General features: G+C 55.7%; 1 protein-coding gene across 5 annotated transcripts in view; it reads left to right on the top strand.

Annotated features, from left to right (window-relative positions):
- The window catches only part of PCNX2 (pecanex 2), a 193,919-nt gene that overhangs the window by 91,259 nt on the left and 88,838 nt on the right, over positions 1–13,822 (top strand). For 4 of the 5 annotated variants that reach the window (XM_079107189.1, XM_079107187.1, XM_079107186.1 and 1 more), the window contains 2 exons: positions 1,489–1,581; positions 2,235–2,385. In XM_079107189.1, coding sequence (XP_078963315.1) covers positions 1,489–1,581; positions 2,235–2,385 — 244 coding nt within the window. The remainder of the gene's footprint in view (positions 1–1,488; positions 1,582–2,234; positions 2,386–13,822) is intronic. The other variant, XM_079107188.1, reaches the window with a different exon arrangement.

Below are 13,822 nucleotides of genomic sequence, written 5' to 3'. Positions count from 1 at the left end.
AAGCCCCACCTCCCTTGGGGTTTGGGGTGAAGGTCAGTGAGTCTTAAACAACATTAACCACGCCACTGAAAAACTGGGACAGCGTGGCTTGTCTGCACAGTGGAAAGACCCAGAGACGCCCAGAGCTCCAGGGCCTGGCCTGCAAGCGTGGAGGGTACCGCGTGCGCGGATCCTGGCCGGTACTGAGAGTGGCGCTCCGGTACTGAGAGTGGTACTGAGAGTGGCCTCTGCTCACGGCGTTTCATGGAGTCAGAGTGAAAAGCCAGGGACTTTGCATGCTCCAGAATGAAACGGCCCTCGTGAAGGATGCAGCTGAAATAAAGCCTGCCCTGCGGATTCTCCCTTGCAGCCCTGGGATGTGAATCGCACACCTGTGGGAGAGGAGTCCAGACCACCTCCGCAGATGAGGGGCAAACCCGCGTGGTGCACGCCTCTCTCCCCTGAGCTGCCAGTCCTGCGGGCCCTGCAGCTCTCGTCGTCGCCACAGATGGCCAGGGGTCCTTCCTGGCTCTGGGGGTCAACACAGGAAGCCAGCCAGTCCTGCGGCAAGCAGGAAGCTCCACATTTTAGCTAAAGATCAAAAACAGAAAGATGAGGCAGATGACATCCCAAACCAGAATTTCAGAAGTGCGACTCCTTTTCAGCCACGACAGGGAGATATAAAGTATCGATGGCTTCAGAATCTTCAGAAAACTAGACGATACTCAAGAGTCATCAATGATCATGCATCATAACTAACCTGGCGTGAATCGATGGTCCCTCCTGTCCTTTTTAACCTACCGGTCAGCAAAGCCATGTCTGGCGAGGCTCCCTGGCCATTCTCCATAGCCCTGTACTCCTGTTCTTCTCGTGCTGACTTTGCTCTTGCCCTGGCTCCCGTGCAGGCCACAGGGGTGTGGTGGAGAGTCATTTCCAAGTTACTGATCGCTTCCTTGTCTGCATACAGCATGTGCATACTACATGCTCATTTAAACTACTTGGAAGTAGCCTCTTCTCCATCTGACTGGAGAAGTGAAATGGGCACCCTGGTCTGGTTTAAATGGTGAGAAACGTGTCGGGGCTTCTGCTTGGCACGTGGGTGTGTGGAAACCCAGGCTGCCCCACGACTGAGCAGTGCCTGTTGGCACCTGGTCTCCTTCGCAAGTCTTGCTAGCTTGGGTCCCCAGGGTCCCTGGACATCCTGTCTCGAGTGTGTCTGGAAGCAGCCTGTGCCTCCCAGTGTGCACACACCTGCCTGCTCTGCCTGGTTAGCGTGTGTGCTCACCTCCAGGTGTGTTTCCTTTCCCTGCCCCTACGCCTGGTCCCCCAGCAGGAGTGGGCACAAGTGCCGGTGACGGGCCTGGCCAGGGCAGGCCCTGGGAATGCGCCAGCAGGTGACGGGCTGGAAGAGCCACACCAGGCCCTCAGCCTGCCGTCTGACTCACCTGCTACATGGAGCTGCCGAGCGGGCTGGACACCTGGGCCTGACAGCTGGTCTTCTCTTTCCAGAAGGACGTGCTGAGGTCGGACCTCATCGTCTGCTCTGTGGCCGCGGTCCTCTCCTTTGCAGTCAGCGCCAGCACCGTGTTCCTGTCCTTGAGAGTAGGTGTCCCTGGGCTGCCGTGGAGCAGAGGGTACGGGCAGGCGGATGAGCCAAGGAAGCCAAGTGCCTGTGGAGAGGGTGGGACTGTCCTCTCGCCCTGAGCAGGAGTGTCAAGGAGGTGACCTGCTGCCCACTGCAGGGCCTTCCATGGCCTCCCTCCAGCTGTGGAGGGTTCTGCCTGCAGAAGCGGTGGTGCACTTCCTGGAGGCACTGTGTGCCCGTTAGTGGTGGGCAGCAGCTGGTGGCACATGTACATGCAGTGGGGTGGTCAGAGCCTCACGGGCTGCTGGGGTGTGTTTTTCAGTGAGAATAAACAGCAGAGGGGTGGCTTTCCAGCTCTGTGGTCCCTGTCTCTAGGTAAAGCCCTGGACACCTGTGAGCCCCCTTTCACTGAGGAATGAGTGGGCTAAATCTGCTGTGGCCCACCTCTCCTTGTAGGAGGTTGAGAACGTGCTCCAAGGGCGGGTCCAGCCTGGGGACCCACAGGCCCTGCTGACAGCCCTGGTGGCCTCAGTGCTGGACCCTGTGCCACGGTATGTGGACAGAGATCCAGAGGCTGAGAGCACACCGGGAGCCTGCCAGGGACGCTTGGGAGGGATGGCAGGAGGCGGCAGGTGAGCGCAGCCCCCAGCTGACCAGCCTGCCTCCGCAGCCCTTCCTCAGTGTGGCGCTCTTCATCCTGGCGGGCACCGTGGGGCTGCTCACGCACCAGCTGCTGCCTCAGCTCCGCAAGCACCACCCCTGGATGTGGCTCTCCCACCCTCTGCTCAAAAGCCGAGAATACCAGCAGCGGGAAGTGAGAGGTCAGTGCGGGGCCTCCTGGCGACAGGGGTGGCAGGCGCACGGACCGCCCGGTGGGCATGCACGGCCATGCGTGTGTGCTTAGTGCCACGGAACTGCCCAGGGCAACCTGCAAACCATGCACGTGCGTATTTCCCAGGGACAAAGACGAGAGGGGCGTGTGAGCCTTGCAGCCAGGTTGGCCGGGTCCCGGCCACCAGCTGGGGACGGTCAAGGCAGGATGAACTGGAAGTGAGTCCTGTTAAAGGCACCCTGGTTAGCGTTTGGGGGAACTCAGCTGTCACTCAGACCTGAAGAGTGTGCCTCCCAGGCACATGGCCTGGGGTGGGCAGAGCGGCCAGGGCCTTCGGAGGCCGGGCCTTAGGAGGCTGCTAGTGAGGCTGTAGCACCGACTGTCTGATCACCACCAGGCCCGGACCTGGAGTTACCAGTCACGTGCCTTGTCGCCTAGACCTCCTGTGGTTGATGGACCTAGCATCCCCCATGGGCACCAACCCAGTGACGGCACTTCAGAGCCGAGGTGAGGAGCAGGTCTCCTCCGGCAGGAAGTCTCTGGGGGTGTCCCTGTGAGGCTTCCTGCTCCGCCACTCCTCCTCTGTGCTTGAATAGACGCGGATAGACCCATCATTCCTTCCCATCTTCTGATGCATCCGAGCTACAGACCTCAGACCACTCTGCTCTGTCCAGCACTGCCCCGTCGCCCAGAACCCTCTCGCACCCTGCAGCTTCCTGGTTGTGATGGGAATTGTCCACTTGTCCCTACGCCCCGGCACAGGTGTGTGAGGCTGGCCAGGTTGCTGACTCAGGAAGGTGCCAGCCAGGACTGGCATCAGCAGCCTTGGGGGACTGGGGGCACAGAAGGGAAGGAGGGAGATAATAAAAATAATGATGATGCAGAAATAGCTCTGGGGTGCCGAGCAGAAGGGAGGGTGTCTTCCAGGCACACACCTGGGCAGGTGCAGGAGCTGCCGTCGTTCAGCAGCTGTGTGGGAAAGCAGGCCTGTCGGGCAAGGCGGTGTGGCCTCCTGGGTCAGCACGGGTAGAGCTGCAGGACCTGGCACGCACTGTCCTTCCCTCGGAGACTTAGTTTCTCAGCCACAAAACGAAGATCCAGCTGTAAACTGTACTATTCAATGTTCCATGCAAGTTCAAGTGCTACTTGAACAAAATTTATTGCCCGTGTTATAGAACCTGAAAGTTGCTTCCAGAGGGGGTGCCTCTGCCTCCCCCGTACGCTGACCTGTGCCTGGGCCCAGCTCCTGTCTGCGCCTCCACCTGTGCCTTCACCCACACCCGGTTATGCTGCACGTTTAAATGCCTTAGGGAGGAGAGAGAACCTGTCAAATTGAAAGGAAAGAACACCAGGCAGATTTGGGTGGGCTTCCCTTACTCTGGCAGCTCGGAGTGTGGAATTCAACGGGGAAAGACAAGAGGGGGCAGTTAACCACTCGGGGTCTCTCTCTCCCCACCCACCTCTCTCTGCCTCTCTCTACCTCTCTCTCTCTCTCTCTGCCTCTCTCTCTCTGCCTCTCTCTCTCTCTCTCTCTGCCTCTCTCTCTCTCCCTCTGCCCCCCTCTCTCTCTCCCCCCGCCCTCCCTTTCTTTCCTTTCTCTCTTATTTTCTCCCCAAAATATTAAAGAGCTCAGTTTATTTATTGTGTAGGTACCGAGGATTGAACCCCGAGGCTCTTAGTCACAGAGCCACATCCCCAACCCTGTTTATTTTTTAAGGAGGGGAGATAATAAAAATAATGATGATGCAGAAATAGCTCTGGGGTCTCGGTACCATACATAGGGCCTTGCTAAGTTGCTAAGGCTGGCCTTGAACTTGTGATCCTCCTGCCTCTGCCTCCTGAGTTGCTGGGATTACAGGTGTGTGCCCCCGTGCCCAGCTAGAGCCCAGTTTAACTTGGAACCCTTTAGCTATTTTAAACCTGGCAACCTTTACAGTGCAAGATTCAAGAACAAGTGGAGTGAGTGTGTTTCTGATCTGACTTCCCCTTTCCAAGGCCAGGTGGGAGGGTGGGCGACTCTGGGCCTTCATGGGTCCCAGGGAAGAGGCAGGGAGATGGACCCGCTTGCTCACACAGCTCAGGCAGAGGCTATGGGACCTTTCCCCCTGCCTACATTAGCTGTTTATAGGCAGCCTCAAGTCTTGCCAAGAATCACACGTTTGACAAATGAAGCACATAATGAAAAGCAATTTCCACTTCAAAACTATGTGTGTTGGAAGGAAAATCCAAATATGCAAAACAGGAACGGTGGTTACGTTAGGCGCTGTAGGCTGTTACCCCCTGCGCACGTCCTGTCCCGAGCGGCTGACACACTTCCTAGCTCCTTGTCATTCCTCCCACAGGCGGCAGAAATGCCAGGAAACTCAGGCTGGTCACACGACTTTTCGTGTGAAAGCTGTGCCCAGATCTTCTTCCTCACAGGAGCACAGAGTACTGCCCCTGGCAAAGAGGAAAGAGCAGGGCAGAGCTAGCGAGCACGTGGCTGTCCCTGGACACAGGACTGGCAGACATCACTGTCTGAGAGCAGAGCCCGAGCATGGGCCAGCAGCAGACCTTGCTGACCGATGGCCATTGGCACGGAAGGTAGGGTGCATGTGCTGCTATCTAGAGCCAGTTCCACCCCACTGTTTTCAATAAGCAGAAGTGGAAGGCCAGGGAAGTCCAGGAATGAGCTTGGATCCTGCCGGTTTTATGGCCAGTGAGGTGCTAGCACACAGCTGTGGTCCAGTCTGGTGCTCCGGCTGCTCTGTGTGGCGAGCAGCGTGGGCACAACCTGAATGTGGCTCCCAGGCTGTTTTGCCGTTGTGGGTGCCCAGAAGAGCACGTGGCTGTGCTGCAGCAGTCCTGTGACGCCCACCAGGCACCTGACCCTGCCGGGCGTCCTTGCTGGGTGAAGCCGAGTCCCAGCCGTGGTGTCTCCCAGACACATGGCACTCACACGCTCCTCTCCTCACCACTCCCGGAGCCTTCCTTCTGTGCAGTCCACGGCCCGCGATGGCCCATGTCTGAGGGTGTGGTGAGCTCCAGTCCTGCCCTGATGCCCGAGCCGGCCCTCCAGAGGCCGGCCATGCCCCGCAGACGAGGCCTGGGCTCTGCCTGCCAAACTGTCTTTAGTCTAAATACCATCCCCCCATGCCCTGGTACAGTCCAGGCCTGGTGCCGGGCCCCCGGTTCACATCCCCATCTGCCTGCCTCAGGTGTGTCTCTTGCTGGGACATGCAGACGACGGATTGAGCTGGAGCTGAGGGGTAATTAGGACATGTTCCACCTGCTCAGCTCTTGACCTTTGAGGCTCAGCCCATCCTAATCCTGACATGCTTTTCACCTCTATCTGGCCGAGAGTAACAGGTCAGGCTTGGCACCAGTCAGTGGCCGGAGGCCCATGGCTGAGAGCAGTGGAGAGTGTGTGGTCATCCTCATGGAGCCAAAGCTGCCGTTCCCACCCACCCCAGCGGCCGAACGAGCAGGCTGGACCACACTGCAGACAGCGGCCTGCTGTCCAGCGTGGAACTTAAGAGAACAAACGCTAGAGGAGCATGATATGTTTTAAAAATAAAGCAAATCGATTCTCATGAACGTTGTGGAGGCCCCAGGCCAGTGGCTTTGTGGATGGACACCTGCTGTGAGGGCGAGACCCTGGTCTGCTTGAAAATCCGTCCTAGGAGCTCTCCAAGGGAGCCACTTCTTCAGGAAGGGGGTGATGGGCTAGGGCACATGTTCACCTGTCCCCCTTGGTCGTGTCTCCACAGTGTTACGTCATTGGCTTTTAAGACTTCAAGGAAAATTGTAAGTGATCTGATCCGATGACTGGGCTCTTGCCAAAAGTGTGTGTTTCCATGGAGCCGAGAGAGACCAGGAATGAGCGTGTTACTACGGGGTGCACGTCCGCTTGTTCAAGCAGCAAGCGTACGGCCTGTGACCATGCTCTCCGTCCATTCAGGAAGCAGTCATCGGGTCCTCACCTGATGCCACCCTGGGAACAGTGACACAGAATGACCACACCTATCCCTGATGTCTAAGAGCTTACCGTCCAGTGAAGGCCCAGGGCCCTGCCGCAGAGGGAGGGCTGTTCTGCTGGCCTCAGGAATGTAAGGCATGAAAAGGAGCCGGGAAGCCTCAAGGCTGAGGGATGCTGGCAGCCGATGCAGCCGTTCCAGGCTGGTGGAGATGCACGCAAACCAGAAGGTGTATGGAATTATGTTGGCTTATTGCCTGGCACGTAGTAGGAATTCAGGAAATATTGTTTGAATGAACAGATGAATGACTAGTGCTTTATAGATTCCCTGAAGGAAGGTTCCCTGTGGGCCAAGTGGGCAGGGACACCTCTGGAGGTTGAGGTGAGTCAAAGGACTCAGGTGCACCTGTCTGTGACTCGTAACCAAAAGCTCACTGGGTGCTGAAGCTTGTTATGATTTCTGTATACAACAGAGCACACAAGTAAAGGATTACATAAATTATAAAACACCTCAACTGAAAATTTCATTTAAGTTATATTTGAAAAAGTCCGCTAGTTCACCAGTGAGTCCCCAGTTCGTAATTCGCCAATGAGATTTTTCAGGTTAGCAAGTCTTGCCAATCAGTTTGCAGATAGCCTGGTTTCTGCATGTGATGGACATGATTCTGGGAGAGAGTGTGTTCTCTAATTTTCTTTTTAAATTTTTATTCAAAAAAATACATGAGCTATTTTATCAAAGTAATACATAGCATTAGAAATCAAGTGGAACTGGTGGAGCCTGGTGGCGCACGGCGGCTCCGGAGGCTGAGGCAGGAGAATCCCAAGTTAAAGACAACTTCGTGAGGGCCTAAGCAACTTAGCGAGACCCTGACTTTAAATTTTTTTAAAAAATTTAAAAATACAAGAATTCAAATGGAACAAGTTATAACAAAGTCGATCCCTTTCACCTGACCCCTCATCTCTCTTCCTCACTGCTTCCAGGAGTCCTTCCTGGCATTCACCATCGTTCTTCCAAATAACAGCCAGCCGTACACTGTTCTACTGCTGCCCTTCAGGCTCACTGGTCTGCAGGCTTCCTCTTGAGACAGGAGGACTCGTCTCTTGTCCTCCCTCCGCGTTCTCGGTCCTTCCCTTCCTTCCAGTAGAGCTTTAACTTGATCGGCCAGCTGGCGTCAGCTTCTTAACCAGGTCTGTGCTGTCTGCTCGCATCAGGGGCCACCTTGGCTCCCTTGCCTTCTCACCCAGTCCTGTGTTTGGTGCATCAGCTTCTCCGGCAGCTGGGCAGGGTGGCGCTGGCTCTGGTCCTCTGCAGGAGAGAGCCTGTCTGGGGACGGTGGCCCTCCCGTCTTGCAGATTTCCTCCAGGGCCTGCTGCGTTCCTTCCTTCTCTGCTCCTCCACTCTGGAATGAGGCGCAGCTCTCCTTCAGTGTCCCCAGAGAAGGGCTCAGGAGCGGGAAACTCTCTGGGACCTCCTCTGCTCTGCACTGGAGGGAAGGTCTGCAGTGTGCCCTGCCAGGTTCTGGACTAGATTCTGAGACATCCTCCCTCTGCTGCCACTGGGATGTCTCATGTTCCTTGACCCATGGTCCTTTGGACATGACCAGGTTTTTCCTGAAGGATGCTTTGGGGGAGTGTAGGAGGAAATTGTAGTGTCCAGGCCTAGAGAACATTCCGGGACATGGCAGTGGGCACAAATCCTGGCCACATCCTGGGGTGGCTGTGCTTAACTGTCATATCTCACTTCTGCTGTCTGCACCTACAGCCTCACATGTAACAACTGTGGGACTGGTTAATACACACGAGACGGGAGCAGCTTCGCCATAGTCCTGGGCAGCAGAGAGCCCATGAGTGTGTCCCCCACTCCATGCAGAAGGGATGTCCCTTTGCTGCTTGCTTTGCTGTGCACTTCACATTTCACCATGGTGCCATGTGGTGAGTCGCCCTTTATCATCTGGATGTCTGTGTCCTGTGGTTTTGAAATTTTTCAGCAGGTGGTGGTCCTATCTGAGTGACCTACTTCATGGAATTACTGGTGTTGGGATTACAGGTGTGCCACTGCCCTGGGCCCTGGGTTTCTTCTAGAAGTTTTCCATGGGGTTGAACTGATCATATTTATTAATTCACTCAGAAATGTCATAGGATGCCCACTGCATGCCAGGACTGTGCAGTGCTCTGGGGGTGGGTGCCCGGCTGTCACAGGAGGCAGGCCCCCGCCAGAAGCACCTGCTCCCCTGGACCTGTTCCACAAGGTCCTCTTCCATCATGTCCGTAACCAGTCCGCTGACTGGGGCGTGGCACTCCACCCACTGAGTGGCCACAGCGCAGGAAACGTGATGCAGGAAGAGGGCCCTGGGGCTGGCCGTCCTCACACAGACCAGCATGCACATGCGTGTCTCAGGCCCAGGGAAGGAAAGCACAGCAGCCCGGCTGGGAGGGAGGACCAGGGAGCCCAATTTTAGATCTGAGGGGAGAGAAGGGACCCTTAAGGAAATGACATTCGAATTGATGCCTGAGGAAACGTGGGGGGCATGAGCCCTCAGAGGGGAGGAGGAGGCTTCAGGTGAGGGAAGCAGCCTCTTTGGGAAAAGCAAGACCAGGGTCATGGCCCTCGAGTGTGTTAGGCAGAGCTCGGCTGAGCAGCAAGGTGGCACGATTTCCTTGGCAGCTATGGGTGATTGCCTTCCATTCACACCACTGCGTCTGGAAGCAAAGCCATTTCTAGAGCATAAGCCGCCAGGCACATGGTGCAGTGCCTGGGACTTCCCCCAAGGAGGGGCAGGAGGGAGAGCTGCTCACAGACAAGCCGACCTCCATCCCCGGCAGGGCCTAGGTGCCCGGCGGCCCGGCCGGGGTCTGAGCCACACCCCTGGTGAACCACATCTGCCCCACTGCCGCCCCCACAGGAAACCTAGTATCCTCTCAGCTCAAGTCCCAGCTTGGGATTTGAAGTGGAGTAGGTCATCTTCCTGAAGTTAAGCCACCCTGAGGATTTGGCTTGTTTCTTAATTATTGAGAAAGACCTATTTTAGTAGCAAAAGTGGCTAAAAACAACCTGAAATGCTTGAAGAAAATGTAATGCTTTCAGCTGTAATGAGTCATATATAAGCATGTAAATGGCGTAATTAGTTAGCATTCCTTCCTCAGGGGCCTCATATTCCAGGAAAGAGAGAAATAATAATGCCAAATACCGTCTTCTTGTGGTCTCTTTGCACATCGAAGACACTCATGGGAAGGCGGTTATGAAGGGCCACTGCAGATTCCTTCCCGACTACCGGCTGTGCTTACTGAGACCAGTGGGTCTTGGGAACACCCATCCTGTTCTGCACTTGTGAGCTTTCCTGTGCACTCGGCCCCCTGGCGCCCCACAGGCAGGAACGTGTTCCCACCCCAGGTATTGGGCACCCAGGCCCTGCAAGGGATGGAGGTCACCTTCACACCCACCCTTCCACTGGCCCCCGCCGCCTCCGGGTTCCGCTGGTCTGTTCAACACTGTCTTCATCTAGAGACTGAAGCCTTGCGTTAGAACAGTGTGTGGTGCTGGGCGGATTCTGAGATAGGGAGGACCGAGTGTCAAGGAGCAGAGGTGACGGGACACGCTTCTCCGCCCTGCTTTCTGGCCAGGCAGGTGCGGGAACCTGCCTCCTGTGGCCCCGCTGCCTTCACACCCCTGTGCTAGCCTGTGCTGGTGTGCCTGTGAGCATCTGCTGCCTCCCTGGGCTCCTCACCAACCTCAATCCCCCATTGGGGGTGTGGCGGCTTGCACTCTGGGCACAGGGGACAGCAGTAATCATGTTCTGCCCCTTTGGCGCTCAATGGCGACTGGAACTGGGTCAGGCGGCGTGGCTCTCTCACCCACTGTCTGCACCCGTGGGAGACTCTAGGCTCTGGAAAGCCAGTGAAGGTTTTGCAACTTTGGGTGAACGAACCCGTTTCTAGTTCTGTGACTCTTCTCTCCAGAAGTCCCAGGCAGGGCTGTCCTCTTGCTTGGCCTTTAGCTGGAGGCTCGGCTGCCTCTCCCGAAGACCCTGCCTTCGCCATCTTCCTCCGTGGGTCTGGCTGTGGTGGGCACTCTCTGACTGGCCCTGCGGTGCTTGGTTTCCCTGCAGCCCGCAGAGCTCAGTCACGCACTTGAGATGGAGCCCACGGGGCCCTTCCCTTCACACACGCCCCAGGCGAGTGCTCGCTGCATAGGAACCTCACCCTCAGATACCTGCCAGGTGTGCATGGTGAATGCAGAGCTTCCACTTGGATCGAACTCCCTTGCTGAATGTGTTTCTGGAATGAGTAAATTCTTATGAAAAACCTGGTTTTGTTACCATGATCTGCCGTGAGTCTTCGTAGGCTGCACGGGATTATGCCCCTCCCCTGGAACCAGCCTATCTCCACCCGCTAGAAAAGATCATTTTCAGAAAGTAAATGTGACAAGTTCTGGAAAAGCTGAGACACCCCCCGCCAGACAGCCCCTGGCTGTTCTTCAGCAACGAGCTTCTCAGACAACGCCTTTGATGCAGATGTTTTTCTAACAGCACTGCAAATAAGGTTCAGTTATGTTTCTCTCTTTTACTTTCTTTTTTTTTTTTTTTTGCAGGAATCTTGTCTGAGTTGGCAACATAAGCTGATGGGCCTCAGTAAATGGGCTTTATAAGCAGGCTGAATCGCATCTGATGTCCTGGCCTCAGTCTGACACTGTCCATCTCTTTCAGATTGGATATCAGAAAAAAGTAATTTTGTGTAGAAAGAAACCTCACCGCAATTGAGGGAAACTTTAGGGAGATTAAAATAGGAAATGTTTGCTACAATGTAGTTAGAGAGCTTCTTGTAATCAAAAAGCAATTCCGAGGACTGCTTTCTGTTTCTTGGTTTTGTTTTTTTGTTTTTTGGCACATCTTTAGGTATCCATATTTAAGTAAATCTGTTAAGTATCCAGAATTTCCCAAACACTAAGACGACAAATAACATTAATTGAACACCAGCTCCATCCCAGGCACCCGCTAGGAACTTGAAGTACTAAACCAAGTAAGCCATAGCACCTGCCTTTAGGGAACTCAAAATCTAGTGGAGATGAATATTCTACTCTGCCGTGACAGGTGCTGAGGTGGTAGGCTTTGCCTTCACAGTGAAGGGGCGGGACACGGACTTCACCGGATCTAGAAGCACTACATACAGACGTGCCTCGGTGTTTCACAGGTGCCTGGTGTGTGCTGGGTCCACAGCAGCGTGGCAGAGTGTCCCAGGTGGCTAAGTGGTGGGGTCCACCCAGGAGCAGGCAGATTATAAAGGACTTAAAGACGACCGTAAAGCCAATTGAAAATTTCTCCTTCTCGCTGTCCCCATGAGATGACCATTCTGAGTGGCCTCAGCACTGAGTCCTGCTCCCTCTGGAATGGATGCTTTGGACGCCCTGCCCTGCACCCTGGGGATGCCGTACAGGGAGCACGGGCCGGTCCTGGATCTCCAGAAGGCACCGTCCAGGGCCTGCAGGCGGAGGAGTGTCTCCAGCCGGAGAGTCTGAGGGGCACTCGGGAGCACCCGCCACCCGGGAGCATTAAGTGTCATGCTCAGGCTGTGCCGGGGGCAGTGAGTGGCGGCAGGCTCCAGGTACCGAAGTAGGGATTGCGGATCTTGGCGCCCTCCTCGCTTGACCCAGGAGCCAGTTCTGGAGAGTTCACAAAGCCAGATCTGAGGGTAAACAAAGGCCTTAGAGGACATCAGGGAACATGGCCTGAGATTTCTCACCGCAATAGCCGGCCCTGCAAGGAAGAAAGAGAAAGGAAGAGAGGTGGGGCGTGTCCCTGCCGAGGGCTTCTTTTCTACAAGAGGCTGTTAAGAGAGTGAAACACAGGATGTGAGTGGGTGGTCTCTCTGTGTGCACGGACTAGGGACCCGGATGCAGATGTGGCAAGAATCCCTAAGACGCGGTGAGGAAGAGGCTGGTTGGCTGGTAGGAACTAGTGCTCAGATGCGTGCATCAGAGTGGCCGAGGAGGTCCCGCCCAGTGGTCAGGGAGATGGGAAGGGGGCTCCAGTGCGATTGCGCGCAGCACTGCAGTTTGTGGCAGGCACGCGGGATAAGGAAGAGGACTGCTCGTGGGAGTGCAGACTGGCACAGGGATCCCGGGAAAGTCAGCATTAGCCTGCCGTCCGTGCACCCAGTGACCTCGCCGTTCCTCGGCCAGAGGCGTTTGGCCCAGAGGTGAGCAGCAAGCTCACCAGGACGTGGGAGAATGCACCCCGCCACGCTCTTCATAGCGGACGCTGAGTTCCAACCAAGTGCCTGTCAACAGAGTGCCAGGAAAACGAACTTGCATATTCCCATCAGTAGATTCCCGCACAGGCAGAAAGACTGAGCTGCAGCCGGAGGACACAAGCCCTGGGCCGTGGCTATGGAGGAGCCATGACTCCAGGCAGGCAGGGGCCCTCGAGGTGTCCCCAGAGGGCCAGGATAGTCCTTCGCTCATGGAGCCTCAGCTTCAGTGGAGGGCGGACAGTGAGCAAGCTCAGTCAGCAAATGAAGATGTCCAATAGGCCTGTGGTTTATCAAGAAAGATAAGTTGGGGTGAAGAAATGGTGGAGAGAGAGCCCCACAGAGGATGTGACCTCAAGGAGGGACCTGCACGGGCGAGGGAGCCCTGGAAACATGAGCAAGGCTGTCCCGCGCAGAGCAAGCAGCAGACACAAAGTCCCTGGGGAGGCGCAGGCTGCACTCTTGCTTCTCAGGAGCTGCCACGGCCAGCAGGCTGGCAGACTGAGCAGTGGACAGTGCTTGAGGGGCGAAGCATAGAATCACGGTACGGCGGCCAGGCAGGTGCCCAGTGATCAGTGTCAAAGGAGGCCAGGAGGCCTGGGCACCTTGCCACATGCAGTTCTGAGCAGGTGTAGCAAAGGTCCAGGGCAGAAATTTCTGCAGGAAGTAGGAGATGTGGACATGGGAGCGTCAGAAGCTTGGCTGTGCAGTGAGTTCTCGGAGGAGGTACAGCCTGGTCCCCATGGGGAAGACTGGGAAGGGCCAGCGGGGCATGGGAGGGAATGCCCGGCAGATGCCAGGAGCTTGGGATCCAGCACAGTTCTGAGGCTCAGCCTCAGGAGGAGCAGGGGCGTGTGTCTGCAGGTGCACTTGCCCCAGGCGTGGGGGGACCCAGTCTGCAGCTCAGAGGTGCCATTTTCTCTAGGAAGAAGGGACCACAGTCACGGGCTTGGGGGGATGGGGGAAGGTCTTAAATATTTGTTTTTCATACTTTTCCTATACTTTCACAAAAGATTAAAATATTTAATCCATATGTAAGATGTGTGACCTTAACTCCATTAATTATGTATCAAAATTCATTCATTGTGAAATAAAGCATCTCCAAAACCACCCCCAGGAACATCATCCATTAAGGGAGCCCAGAGCTGGATTCCGACCCAGCGTCCTTACCCTGAACTTAGTTCTACCACCCTTCCTCCCTCTGTCATTGGTCACTGGGATTTCCTCT

This window comes from Sciurus vulgaris, assembly GCF_902686455.1.
Source record: "Sciurus vulgaris genome assembly, chromosome: 12".
NCBI classification, from domain to species: Eukaryota; Metazoa; Chordata; class Mammalia; order Rodentia; family Sciuridae; genus Sciurus; species Sciurus vulgaris.
Note: the sequence above shows the minus strand (reverse complement) of the source record. Positions and strands in the feature narration are given on the sequence as shown.